The following is a 12293-nucleotide window of genomic DNA, read 5'->3' on the forward strand; positions in this document are numbered from 1 at the left end:
TATCTAGACCCTCCCCGGTGACATCCTCTATGCCACCTTCTGCCTGTTGGGGACATCGCTGAATCCCAACATCTCTTGTCCTTGTTCCCAGACCCCTCCTCCGTCAGATCCAGGAGTCTGGGTCTCCAGTTTGAACTTTTCACTCCCTTGAACTCGACTCCGGCTGCTGCGTCAGGGAAAAAGCAGGCGACAGGTGGCACCTGCCGGCAGGGCCGGGACGCGACCACCTGCCGCTGCTGCTCACCCTGCCCTCCTCCCCAGTCACCTGCTCCTGTCAGTCCGCCCGCCACCACCCCGCCCGACCCTGCGGCCCCAGGGTAAAGAAGGAGGAGCGAGGCAGGGAACCCCGACATCGCCCCGCCCTGGTCCCTCCCAGCCGGAGCTCCCGCCCCGCTCCGCCGGCTGCAGACACGCCCCTGAAAGGGGGGTCCGAGGCGGTCCCAGGCTGTGGGGGCGGAGCCTGCGCCTCCAGATCAGACCGCAAGACTCAACCCGCCCCACAGCACAGCTGCGCTGAGCCCACCTGGTGAGAAGCCCCTGGGGAGGGGGTGGGGGCGGAGACCCTCTTTAACTCTTCAGTCACCGCCCTGGTCCTAGTTCCTTCCCCGCAAACTCTGGGGGCTAGCACCCACCACTCCCTTCTCAGATGCAGGAGGCAGAGAGACCCTTCAACTCCCCGGGACTTGTTCGGACCCCTTTGCCCTCCAGAGCGAGACTCTTGGATTCCAGTCCCCTCAGAGAATCAAGAGTTTTGGCCCTTAACTCCCTTCTCCTTCCTGACCCAGGAGTCCGGTCCCCCAGCTCCTCCTCCCCCAGGATCCAGAAGTTATGGCCTGAGGCCTCTCCCTCCCTCAGGCCCCAATCCTGCTGAGCTCACTTGCTGGAGCAGCCTGGGCCTTCCACTCTGACCTTGCCCCCGGTGGGGTCCCTCCCTCCCCCAGTCCAGGTCCCCATCCCGGCCTTGGCAATGACCCTGGCGGCTTCCTCCCAGCGCTCCCAAATCATTCGCTCCAAGTTCCGTTCCGGTGAGAGGCTTCTCTGCGCTAGTGGGAAGGGGGTCCTGGGAATGCTCTCCCCTGGGAGTGTGCAAGGGTGGAGGTCGGGGCTGGGGAGCAGCAGGACCCATGAGGCCTGTGTTTTCTGTACAAAAGGTCACTTGTGCCTAACGGAGGCCCCAGCAAAGGGAGGGAGCTGTGGTGGATCAATGGGTGTGCAACAGGGAGTGGGCTGCTGGTGTGGGCGTGTGTGGGGTGTCAGGCCCTGGAAAGGAAAAGGGCTTAAACTGACACGTGTGCAGAGCAGGGTCTTCAGAGTGAGTAGTGAGTGTGGGAGGGGACAACGGGCCCTCCAGCTGTGAAAATGCCAAAGGCTGGGTTTTAGATTTCAGGGCAGGCAGGAAGTGTGCAAGTGGGTTCCTGGGAGAACTGAGGGACAATTCTTGAGTGTGCAAAGAGTGTTGGAGTGTGCAAAGAAGTGTGCTTGTGTGGTTGAGTGGCTGCAAAGACCAGTATTCAAAGAGCAAGGAGTGTGCAAAAGGGTGCACATGTATGGAGGAGAGCAGAGATGTGCAAAGGGAGATCCTGGTTCCAAAATTGAGTGTGCACATAAGTGCCTGGATGGGGGCTGAGGCAGAGTGAGCCAAAGATGAAGAGTGTGCACAAGCTTAAAAGTGCACAAAAGTGGTGTCTGTGCAAAACCAGAGCTCCAGGAGATGTATGGTGGTCGTGGGTGGGTAGGCAAAGGAAGTGAGTGGGACAAGGGTCAGAGGTAGTGCAGAAGGGAGCCAGCGTGTGTGTATCAAAAAAGGGGAGGTGCAAATGGGCCAGGCTGCCAAGATGGCGATTTTTCCTGGGGCGGGGGCGGGGGGGTTGGCACACGCTGGCTGGTGATGGGGCAGGTGGAACTGGGGGCAGGGCAGCCTCCTGCTTGGACATGGCTGGCTCTTAGCCCCAGAATGCTCTTCTGGCCCTCGGCGCTGCGCTGGCAGGGAGCAGGCGGGAGGCCCGGGAAAGGGAGCAGGCTGCCCGCCCACCGCCTGCACGGGGCGTGTAAGGGGGCTGGGCACGCGGGTCCCACCAACAGCTGCAGTGCATGCTGGCCCAGCAGGCCAGACTCCTGGACTCCACCCTTTCTTGATTTCCTCCTCCCTTCTTCCTCCTCCCCACTACAGTCCTCCAGCTGCGGATCCACAGACGATCTCAGGACCTGAGTAAGTGCGGGCCCTGAAAGGGAGGGGACGGTGACCCCACTTCCCCGGGGCACCCTGGAGTGTGGCCGCCAGATGCCTCGTGCTGGTTCTCACTCCTCAGCCCCTATGCCCCATGATACACAGAAATCCAATCATGTCCTTCCCCAAGGACCCAAGTGTCCAGGTCCCCAAACACCCCACCCCAGGAGCCCGGCTTCCAGCTCTCCAACTTTCCCAGCCCTCCAACTTTCTCAGTCCAAGGAGATGCATGATTCCAACTCCTGTTTCTTCCGAGCAGATAGGAGTCCCACACTCCACCCTTGCCATGAAAAAGAACCCTGGATGTGGCTTTCAGGAATCCAAACCCCACCGCCCCTGTCCCAGCAAAACCCATAAATCTGTGATCCTCACCGACCACTGAGAATGCAGGAGTCTGCACCCCTAGCCCCTCTGCGCTCAGGAGTCCAGGCCCCCACCTCCCCACCACCCAGGGCCGGCCCTCCTGCACCTTCCTTCCTACAGAGCTGTCCTCCTCCCTGCCGGGCTCGCTGCCTGCAGGTGCCTCAGGGCCCTTTGCCTTCTCTCCAGTCTCGGATCAGGATCCCTGGATATCGGCCTCAAGCCTGGCTCTGGCCCCCGCCCCAGCCTCATCCTCAGGCCCCGCCCCTTTCCTCTTCAGCCCTGGGGTGCTGCTCCCTGAGCCAGGATACTGCCCCTGGAGGTCCCCAAAGAAGGTGAGTCTCAAGATCGGAGTGAGAGGAAGTCCCACTGAGGGTCTAGCCTTTGTCTTCCTCCCTGCTCCTGTTTCCCCTTTGGCTCCTCTGCAAGAGGCCCTGGGACTCAAGATGGGAACCAAGCTGAAAGATATGACTACATCCTACCTGCTTTTCCAGGAGTCTCCCAAGATCGCCCAACGTTGGAGGGAGCCCAAGGCCCGGGGCAACTTGACATACCATCAATACATGCCCCCGGGGCCGGGACAGAGGTCTGGGGCAGACTCCCAGGCCAAGGGTGCGGCCCTGGGATCCCCAGGGCCGCCCCTGGGGGAAGGGACAAACTCACAGCAACCACATCCCAAGTATGTACCCTGCCTCCCCCACGATTCCGTTCCCCTGGGACCCAGAAACTTTAGGCCCCCACGATCCTCCCTCAAACCCAGAGTCCAAGACCAGGGGAGACTGGGCCCCCAACTCTGCATGCCCTTCCCCCAGAACCCAGAAGTCCAGGCCCCCAGCTCCCCAGGAATCAAGCATCCAGTACCCTCCTGCCATCAGGTCCCGGGAGTCCAGGCCCCAGACCCAAGAGTCTGAGCCCCCAGTTCCGCTCCCTGAGACACAGGAATCTAGCCCTGTCGGGTTCGCGCCCTCGTTTTCCTGCAACTTCTTGAGCCTCTGTCCTTGAGGACCCCAGAATGCCTTTTCTCTCTCTGCCCCTCTTAACTTTTGTTGCCCCTCAGGACTATGGCCAGGAGGAAGCCCACTCCCCTCACCCCCTCCCCACAGGGAGACCCCAGCCCCTCGGCCCCCACACCCAAGCTGGAACTTCAGACCCTTAAACTGGAGGAGCTGACAGTGAGTTGCGGGACGAACTTCCCTGGCTGATCCTCTCCCTCGATGGGATCCAGGGGTCTAGTCCCGCAGCCTTTGCCCCAGCGGAAGCCCAGAGGCCGGGTGCCCAGTCCATCCCTTCCAGGGTCCCCCGAGTCCGGATCCCCGGTCCCTCCTCTCGGTTTCCCGGAGCCGGGGGAGCCCGCCCAGCACCGCCTCTCCCCGCCCGCCCCAGGTCTCGGAGCTCCGACAGCAGCTGCGCCTGAGGGGCCTCCCGGTGTCGGGGACCAAGTCGATGCTCCTGGAGCGCATGCGCGGCGGCGCTCCGCCCCGCGAGCGGCCGAAGCCGCGGCCGGAGGACAGTCCCACGGGGGCTCCCTGGCCGCGGCTCAGGCCCAAGGCTCCGGGAGCCTCCCGGCGGCAGGGCTCGGTGAGGGCGGGGCTTGGGGCGGTGCTAGGCGCGTGCGGGCCAATGAGGAGAAGACAAAGCGGGATGGGGCGGGAAGTCGAAAAAAGAGTGGCGAGAAGCCTCTGAAGGCGACGGGCGTGGCTCCGAGCGTGGTGGGGAGGAGCCTGAGGGAAGCTGAGCCAATGAAATAATAGGGAGCTTGGCCAAAGGCGGGTCGCCGAGGGCAGGGGGTGGAGCCACAGGGCGCGAAGCGGTGTGTCCGGCGGGCGTGACTTACAGGCACCGCCCCTTCGCGGTTCTAGGTCAAGCCCGGTTGCAGTCCCGCATCTGGCGGGCAGCCTCCTTCATGGGTTCCCGGAACCCTCGCGGCGGTTCCGGCTCCGGCTCCGGCTCCGGCTCCGGCTCCGGCTCCGGCCTTGATCTCCTCCTCAGCACCGCCCTCGGCGGCCCTGACTCTGGAAGAGGAGCTGCAGGAAGCGATCCGGAGGGCGCAGGTGAGAGAAAGCGCACCCAGGCGGGCCTGGGGGCCCCGGGTTAGGATCTGTGCCGGAGTCCCGGCTTCACGCAGCTTCTGCCGGTCCGCAGCTGCTTCCGAACCGGGGCATCGATGACATCCTGGAGGATCCGGTGGAGCCTGAGGGTAAGACACGGACTTCTGATTTGGGGGAGATCAGGGCTGGGGGTCTGGACTCCCGGGTCCGAAGGAGGAGGGGGCTGGGGCCTGACCCCTGCCCGCCTAAGCTTGCACCCCATTCCTTCCCCTGCAGACCCGCTGCCCCCCATCCCCCTGGACTTCCCCGGCTCCTTCGACGTGCTGTCCCCCTCTCCGGACTCCGAAGGCCTATCGTCTGTCTTCTCTTCCTCGTTCCCATCCCCGGCGAACTCCCCGTCCCCTGCTCCCAGGGCTCCCATGGACTCCTTGCACTGGCTGGAGGCCCTGAGTGGAGGTCCCCCGCTGGCCTGTGACCCCCCAGCCCCCAGCATCTTCTCCGCCGACTTCTCTGACTCCAGCGGGCCCCGGCTGTGGGACGTGCTGGGCGACCCGTGGTGATGTTCCAGGGTTTCCGGAGAGCGAGTGGGGGAGGGCGGCCACAGAGCAGCAGCTCCCCGGGGGAGGGGCCCCGGCACCGCCAGCGCAGCTCCTCGCACCCACAGACTCAGGGTCAGAGACAGCCCCCACCCCTTCCTGGCCCCCAGAAGGGCTGCTGACAAGCCACCAGCCTGGCCTTTGCCTGCAGGATCTCCGGTCCCAGCTCGCTCCATGGTCACGTGGTTGGTGGGGGGGGGTGCCTGCTGGTGACCAAAGCAAACAAGCTGCTTGCTACTCCCTTCAGAGACCTCATGGACGTTTTTATTCCCACCTTCCTTTCCCCGCCCCCTGACTATGGGTTGTCTGTCTTCTGGGAAGTCTGGACGGCTGTCTGTGCTTTTTTGGATGTGGGAGAGGAGCAGGGAAGAGTGGAGAGGGAGAAAAGGGGTGCTAGAACTCTGGGTATTAGCTGGAGGTGAGAAAATCAGAAGTTCGTGTCTTAGGTCTTACGCTCTTAGAAGCAGACCCTGAAGTCAGATTCATGGGCCAGTGATAAGAGGATCCGGCAGGGGAAGAAGACAAACAAGAACACACAACCACCTTTAGAGAAGTCACTGCTTCAGCCTGTAACTGTGGGGAGCTCAGGGGCAAAAACACATCATAGGGTCTTTCCCTCCTCCAGGCAAAGGGAACTGAGCCGCGTGTCACCTGCTTTGGTTTACTATGCTGCATAACAACCCCCCAAAACATACAGCCTTAGAACAATAACTGGCTATGCTTTCTCGCAATTCCGTGGGTTGACTGGGCTCAGCAGGATGGTTCTTCAGCTCCATGCAACGTTGACTGCAGTCATGGGGGTACCCAGTGGGGCTGGAATTTCTGAGATGGCCCACTCGGATGTGCCCGGTGCCCTGGCGGGGATGGCAACGAGGCCGGGCCGACTGGGCTGCTGGGGCGTCCATCTGGCCCTCTCTTATTCCCCATGGGGTCTAAGCACCTGCCCTCGCAGGTCGTCTGTCCCACAGATAGCTGGACTTCTCACGTGCGAGCTCAGGGCTCCCAGGAGTGAGCATTTAAAGGGAAGGAAGCAGAAGCTGCCGGGCTCTTGAAAGACCAGCTGTGGAACTGGCATATTGTGACCACTCGGAATTGGGAGGGAACTTGAGGCTGCCAACGCCAGGACTCGTGGTCGCGGGGTGCCATGTATGGAGACTTGCCACCGCAGTCCTCAGGTCAATCATTAACTCCCAGACACCCCAAGCCCAAAGGGCAGTCCCGGGAAGAAGGTGGTGGGGTAAGCCATCAGCAGTGAAGCCGGCAGAAGGACTGGTCAGGGGGATCTGAGAACAGTGGCTCTGTTCCATGCAATATGGCCAAGAACCAGCGATGTCCCCTCGTCTTGCTCTCGGTTTCCCCATATGCACGTCCGGCCCAGTGTGGACGGGAGTGTTCCTTAAGATTGCCCGCAAGTGGCCCCCAGCAAGGACCTGGGACCTGCCGGTATTAGCAGCTGACCGACCATTTTCATGCCACCACGTGTTAAACTCGGTGGGTGTTAAAGACCGAGGGTGTATTGCTTGGGGTGAAGGCAGTGTGTGGTTAAGGGCCCCGCAGTTTGCGTTTGTCGTCCTTACTTGTCAGATGAGATCCCTGAGGGTTGGTGAAGGGGGCTGGCGTGTCCAGGGTCGCTCAGACAGGGTGGGGTGGGGGAGTCTGGACTGGGGAGCCAACTCGGATTTGCACAGGACACAGCCTGTGTCCTCAGAGCTGCAAAGACAAAAAGCATCACACTAATCTGGTGAAACCCATAGTTTTGCAAAGAGTGAGGGCCCTTTGTGGGGCACCTTAAGATCAGGAAAAGTCCCTGAAGCCCTGAGGGGAAGGGAAAGTGTTGGAGCCGAGTTGGATGGGCGTCGAGGAGGAGCTGTAAGCCAGCAGCAGACAAAGATCTAAAGCTTTGGGGGACGCTGGCCATCGGGACCCTGCGAGGTTCAGGGTTGCTGTGACCAAATCGGGCTGGAGAGGTCGGGTGGGGGGTGGGGCTGGGTCTTGCAGACTCCATGTCAGGCTGAAAGCTGGCAGGGAGGGGCTGCAGCATGGCCACCTCTGCCTGTCCCCATCTGCCCCTGCACCCCTGTCGTCTCCATATTGGCCCGTCTGCATCCCCGTCCATCCCTGTGTCCACTTCTCTCTGACTACACCTCTGCCCCGATCTGTCTCTAGTTCCTTCTCTGTCCTTTTCTCTACCCGAATCTGTCTCCCCTTCTCTCCCTTTGCAACTCTCTGAGGGACCCTGTGCATTTCTCTCTCTGTGCACAGAGCATCAGGCAGAGGGATGGAGAGAGTGGAGTGGACGTGGCGTGATGGGGATGAGGGCAGAGAACGGAGAGGGTGGGACAGGGCAGTGGCTGAGAGGAAGGGACAGAGTCAGCCGTACGGGGGTGCAGGAAAAAAGCGCCGGAGCCAGGCAGATGTGTGCACAGGAAAATGGAGAGGGGGCAGGAGGAGATGTGCATGGGAACGGAGAGGAAAGCCCTGTTACTTCTCTGCCTGACTGTGCCCACATCCCTCTGTCCCGTCTCTCCTCCATTCATTCCTTCTTCCCAGTAGACTGTGGTCTGCTCTCTGCTCCCTCCTCTCTATCCTACGTCCATTCCCCCTGCTGTCACCCTGCCCCATCCCCCCACCCCATTCACTGCAGGCGGCCTTGTTATCAGGTCCCACCCCTGCCTCTGCCCCCGCCGTGTCCCCATCTCCCATGTCCAAAGGAGGGCAGCCTCGGGCTGAGAGATCCAGGGGCACATGGGTGGCCCCAGAGAGAGGCAGAGCCAGGGAAGTCTAGGGGATCCCCTGGAAAGTGGAAGTGTGAGAGGAGGCAGGAGCTTGGAGTGGGGTGTGGGGGTTTGAACTCAGAGCCGGAGGGAAGGGCTTGGGTTCTGCACTTCCCTTCTGCCTGTCCCCCGGCCTGCCTCCAGACATGTCCATCTGTCCCCCCCTCCAGCCTTTGAACAGAGGGCTGGGCTGGTGGAGGATGGGGGAGCAGAAAGGAGGAGGTCCCCAAGCCACCCTAGGGGTCCCCCTGCACCATACTGTCATCCCATTGCCTGAACAGAAGATGGATATCTGTAGAATATTAAAAAAACCAAGAAACTCAACAAAGTGTGGTCTATACACACAGTGGAATATTATGCAGCTGTAAAAAGGAATGAAGCTCTGATACAGGCGTTTACATGGATGAACCTTGCAGATTTCATGTTGCGTGAAATAAGCCAGACACAAAAGGACAAATATTGTAGGATCTCGCTGATATGAAATAATTAGAATGAGCAAATTCGTAGAGTCAGAAACGAGAATACAGATTACCGGGGGCTGGGGTGGGAGTAGGGAAGGGGACGCTCATACTTGCTGCGTACAGTTTCCGTCCGGGGACACGGAAAAGGTTTGGTGATGGACGGTGGCCCAGCAGTGTGAATGTATGAGTGCCACTGAGTTGGACTCTTAAAAATGGTTAAAATGACAAATCTTATGTTATACCTGTTACTACAGTAATATGTACATGTGTGCATATGTCCACATGAAGATTTGTACCTGAGTCCTTCTAACAGCCTCATATATAATAGCTGCGACCTGGATACAACCTGTGGGGGGCAGAATAATGCTCCCCCCCAAAAAAAAAAAAATACTCCACATCCTCATCCCCAGAACCTGGGAATACGTTCCCTTCCATGGCAAAGGGGACTGTGCAGATGAGAGGAAGGGGAGGATGCCGAGATGGGGGGATTGTCTTTGTGGCCCAGTGTCATCGTGAGGGTCTTTATGAAGAAAAGAGGGAGCCAGGAGGGTCAGAGTCAGAGAAGGAGAAGGGATGATCGAAGCAGAGGTTGGAGGGACGCAGTTGCTTCCAGGGATCCGTGAGCCCAGGAATCTGGACAGTTTCCAGAAAGCAGCAGCCCTGCCCACACCTCAATTCCAGCCCACTGGGATCCGTTTCAGATTTCTGACTTCCAAAGCAGTAAGAAAATAAATGTGTGCTGTTTTAAGCCAGTAGGCTTGCGGTAATTTGTTGCAGAAGTCTCAGGAAATGAATACGGTAAGTGAGTAAGAGCTTTGAATCCTGGGCCATCTGCCACCTTGGAGCTGTGTGACCCTGGGCAAGTGAATCACCCTCTCTGGGCTGCTGTGTCCACATATGCAAAATGATTGTTGTGAGCTTCAGATCAGTTAGTTTTTGAAAAGTGCTTACGACAGTGCCTGGCATATAGTAAGCTCTATATGTAGGTGCTGGTTAAATAACTAAGATAGTGAAGGTATCAGATGCTTGAACCCATTTTAGATTAAAAAAAAAAAAAAAAGCTGGAACTAAGCAGAGCAGGAGCATCAGAAGCTGTTGCAAGCAAAAAGGACAGGGAGACAAAGGAGGTCCCCAGTAGAAACCAGGTTTGCATAAGTCGTAACATATATGATAAAAGAGAGGGAAATAAACATAATTGAAGTAGAAATAAGGTGAGCTAGAAACCACGTGGAGGTTAGTGATAAACTGAGCCTTTTGTAGAGAGGTGTGTGGGTCAGAATAATTTTCTAGGTGATGACGGCAGATGTGGTAGCAAGGAAACATCTCAGGAAAAAATACCTCCTAATGTCACTATCCTGAAGTGAATGTAAACCAGTTGCATTCTTCTACCCCATGAAGAAGTTAAAATGGTCATTGCTCAGCTATCCCTGAAGATTGAGAGAATGCTCAAATGGCAGGGAAGAGGTGTAACTGAGAAATTAGGATTTAACAAATGATTATTATGACTACTGATTCCTTATACAGATATTTCTTTTTAGTTTCCAGTGTATCAGAATAGCCAGAAGGAAACACCTGGGGTTGTTGAACTGTGATCCAGTGGCCTTGATCTTTTTTTTTTCTTTTTCTATTTTTACATGTTATTATGGAAAACTTCAAACATATACAAAAGTAGCAAGAACGGAATTCATGAGCTCCCATATATCCATCACTTCACTTTACTAATTATTAGTTCATGGTCAATCTTGCTTTCTCTATAGCCCCTCCCCAGTCCCCCCTACCAATTCGTTTCAAAGCAAATCCCAGGCCTCATATCCTTTCACCTGTAAATGTTTCAGTACATACCTCTAAAAAAAAGTATTTTTAACAACATAACACAATACGATTATCTCAAGAAACATGAATACTTCTTTAATATCATCAAATATCCAATTGTCTCAAAAAATCCAATTTTCTACAATTTATTAATCAGGATCCGAATAAAGTCTACATGTTGATATTGGTTCTTTGTCTTTTGAGTCTTTTTTAAATCTGCATACTTCCCCTCCATTATGGTTTAAGTTGATGTATCACCTGTGCCAGGTTATGGTGTCCAGTTATTTGGCCAACCAAGCACTGGCCTGATTGTTCCTGTGAGGGTATTTCGTGGATTTAAATCAATAGTCAGCTGATTGCATCCATGGCTGATGACATCTACAATCAACAAAGGAGGCTACCTTCAGCAAGGAGAGAAGTCTCATCCAATCAGTAGGCCCTACAGGGAGAACTGATGATTTCAGCAGTCAGAAGGGAGAAATTCTATCTCTACATCAGCCAGCCAGCCATCTTCTGGGAAATTCATTGAAACCTTCATCAGAGTTCTCAATTTGCAGCTTGCCAATCCCAGTGGTCATATGAGCCAATTCCTATAATAAATCCCTTAACTTTACATATATATACACACACACACACACACACACACACACACACACACACACACACACATACACATCCATTTCTCTGGAGAACCCTAATATGCCTTCCTTTTTTTTTTTTTCCCAATTCATTTGTTGAAAGAACTTGGTCATTTGCCCTGACATTTCCCACAGGATTGGATTTTGTTGTTGTGACCCTGTGATGTGGTTTAACATGTACCTCATATTTTCTAGAAGCTGTAAATCCTGCCAGTTGGAGTTGAATCTGGAGGTTTGTTCGGATTTGTCTCCTTCAGAGAAGCTGTTGGGTTCTTCCATTAGGAGGCAATGGTGTCTGCCAGCCTCTCTTTTTGGGATGTCAGCAGCACTGTCCATCATTGCCTAGATCCTTTATTTCACTAGAGATAGCAAACCAGAGATATTCTAATTCCATCATTATCTGTTTACTTTTAAAGCAGAAATTATTAATTCAGAACTACCGCCCACAACAAAGATGGCTCCCTTGGAGAAAAATCCTCTTCTGGACCCTGAGAGACGTCTTCTCCCCTCTCTAGATCTGTGTTGAAAGCAGCTAGTCCTAATCTGTGTTGTGCTTTTAGCAGTCCCACTCTAACTGGGCTCAGCCATGTGACTTGTCTGGGCCCATAAGATGCTGGCAAACATGAGGCAAGCAGAGGTTTGAAGAGCTCTCATGCCGTGGGGCTTCTCAGCTTTTACAGTTCTGTGATTCCATCATGTGAACAAATCTGAGCAAGCCTGAGTGAAGACCTGGTTTGTTTTTGTAGCCTGACTCGTCCCCGCCATGCTAAGGCTATAGGTGCAGCCCAGCCCACCCCCCACCCCAAGGCATCTCGTTTGGCCTTGACCTTTGATGATGACTGTATAACTATATAGCTTTTATCATGTGACCCTGTGATTGTAAAAACCTTGCACTGACGCACCCTTTATCCACTATATGGGTAGAAGAGTAATAAAATAGGCTTGTATGAAAAAAAAAAATGAGTCAGGAGTATGGGAAAAAAATACCCCTTCGTAAACTATGGACAATAATAAGCTTTCATCAATTGTAACAGATGTAACTACTGTTAAAAATAGTAGAATTACAAAAAAGTGCTAACATCAATTGTAACAAATTTCTCCACCAATGCAAGTGTTGGGGAATTCTGTATTTTATGTATGATTGTTCTGCAAACTCACAGTTTCTCTAATATTAAACATTCTTTTAATTAAAAAAAAAAGAAAACGTATCTTATTATGTTCATAAATACAGTGGCTCAGGAATTCAGACATGGCTTGTCTCTATTGCTTGGTGCTAGGAGCCTTAGCTGGAAAGCCTGAAAGGAGAGGTAAATCTGAACAGCTCTGAGCTAGAATAGCCGATGTCTGGTGTGGAATGACTCGAAGGTTGGTGTTTTG

General features: G+C 55.1%; 1 protein-coding gene across 3 annotated transcripts; it reads left to right on the plus strand.

Annotated features, from left to right (window-relative positions):
* The first annotated feature begins 46 nt into the window (after positions 1-46).
* On the plus strand, positions 47-9559 carry MAMSTR (MEF2 activating motif and SAP domain containing transcriptional regulator). Of its 3 annotated transcripts, none has more exons than XM_037819180.1 (10): positions 47-526; positions 942-1025; positions 2171-2209; positions 2711-2922; positions 3082-3266; positions 3645-3759; positions 3971-4165; positions 4447-4638; positions 4730-4784; positions 4912-9559. In XM_037819180.1, the coding sequence occupies exons 2-10, from the start codon at positions 968-970 to the stop codon at positions 5193-5195; spliced, it is 1335 nt and encodes a 444-aa protein (XP_037675108.1). In that variant the 5' UTR covers positions 47-526; positions 942-967; the 3' UTR covers positions 5196-9559. The 3 variants fall into 3 exon arrangements, with proteins under 3 accessions (XP_037675108.1, XP_037675109.1, XP_037675110.1); XM_037819181.1 differs by having other exon boundaries at positions 2747-2922; XM_037819182.1 differs by having other exon boundaries at positions 48-526; positions 2777-2922.
* Positions 9560-12293: the final 2734 nt, after the last annotated feature.

The sequence above is a fragment of the Choloepus didactylus genome, chromosome 27 (genome assembly GCF_015220235.1).
Source record: "Choloepus didactylus isolate mChoDid1 chromosome 27, mChoDid1.pri, whole genome shotgun sequence".
Classification (NCBI taxonomy): domain Eukaryota; kingdom Metazoa; phylum Chordata; class Mammalia; order Pilosa; family Megalonychidae; genus Choloepus; species Choloepus didactylus.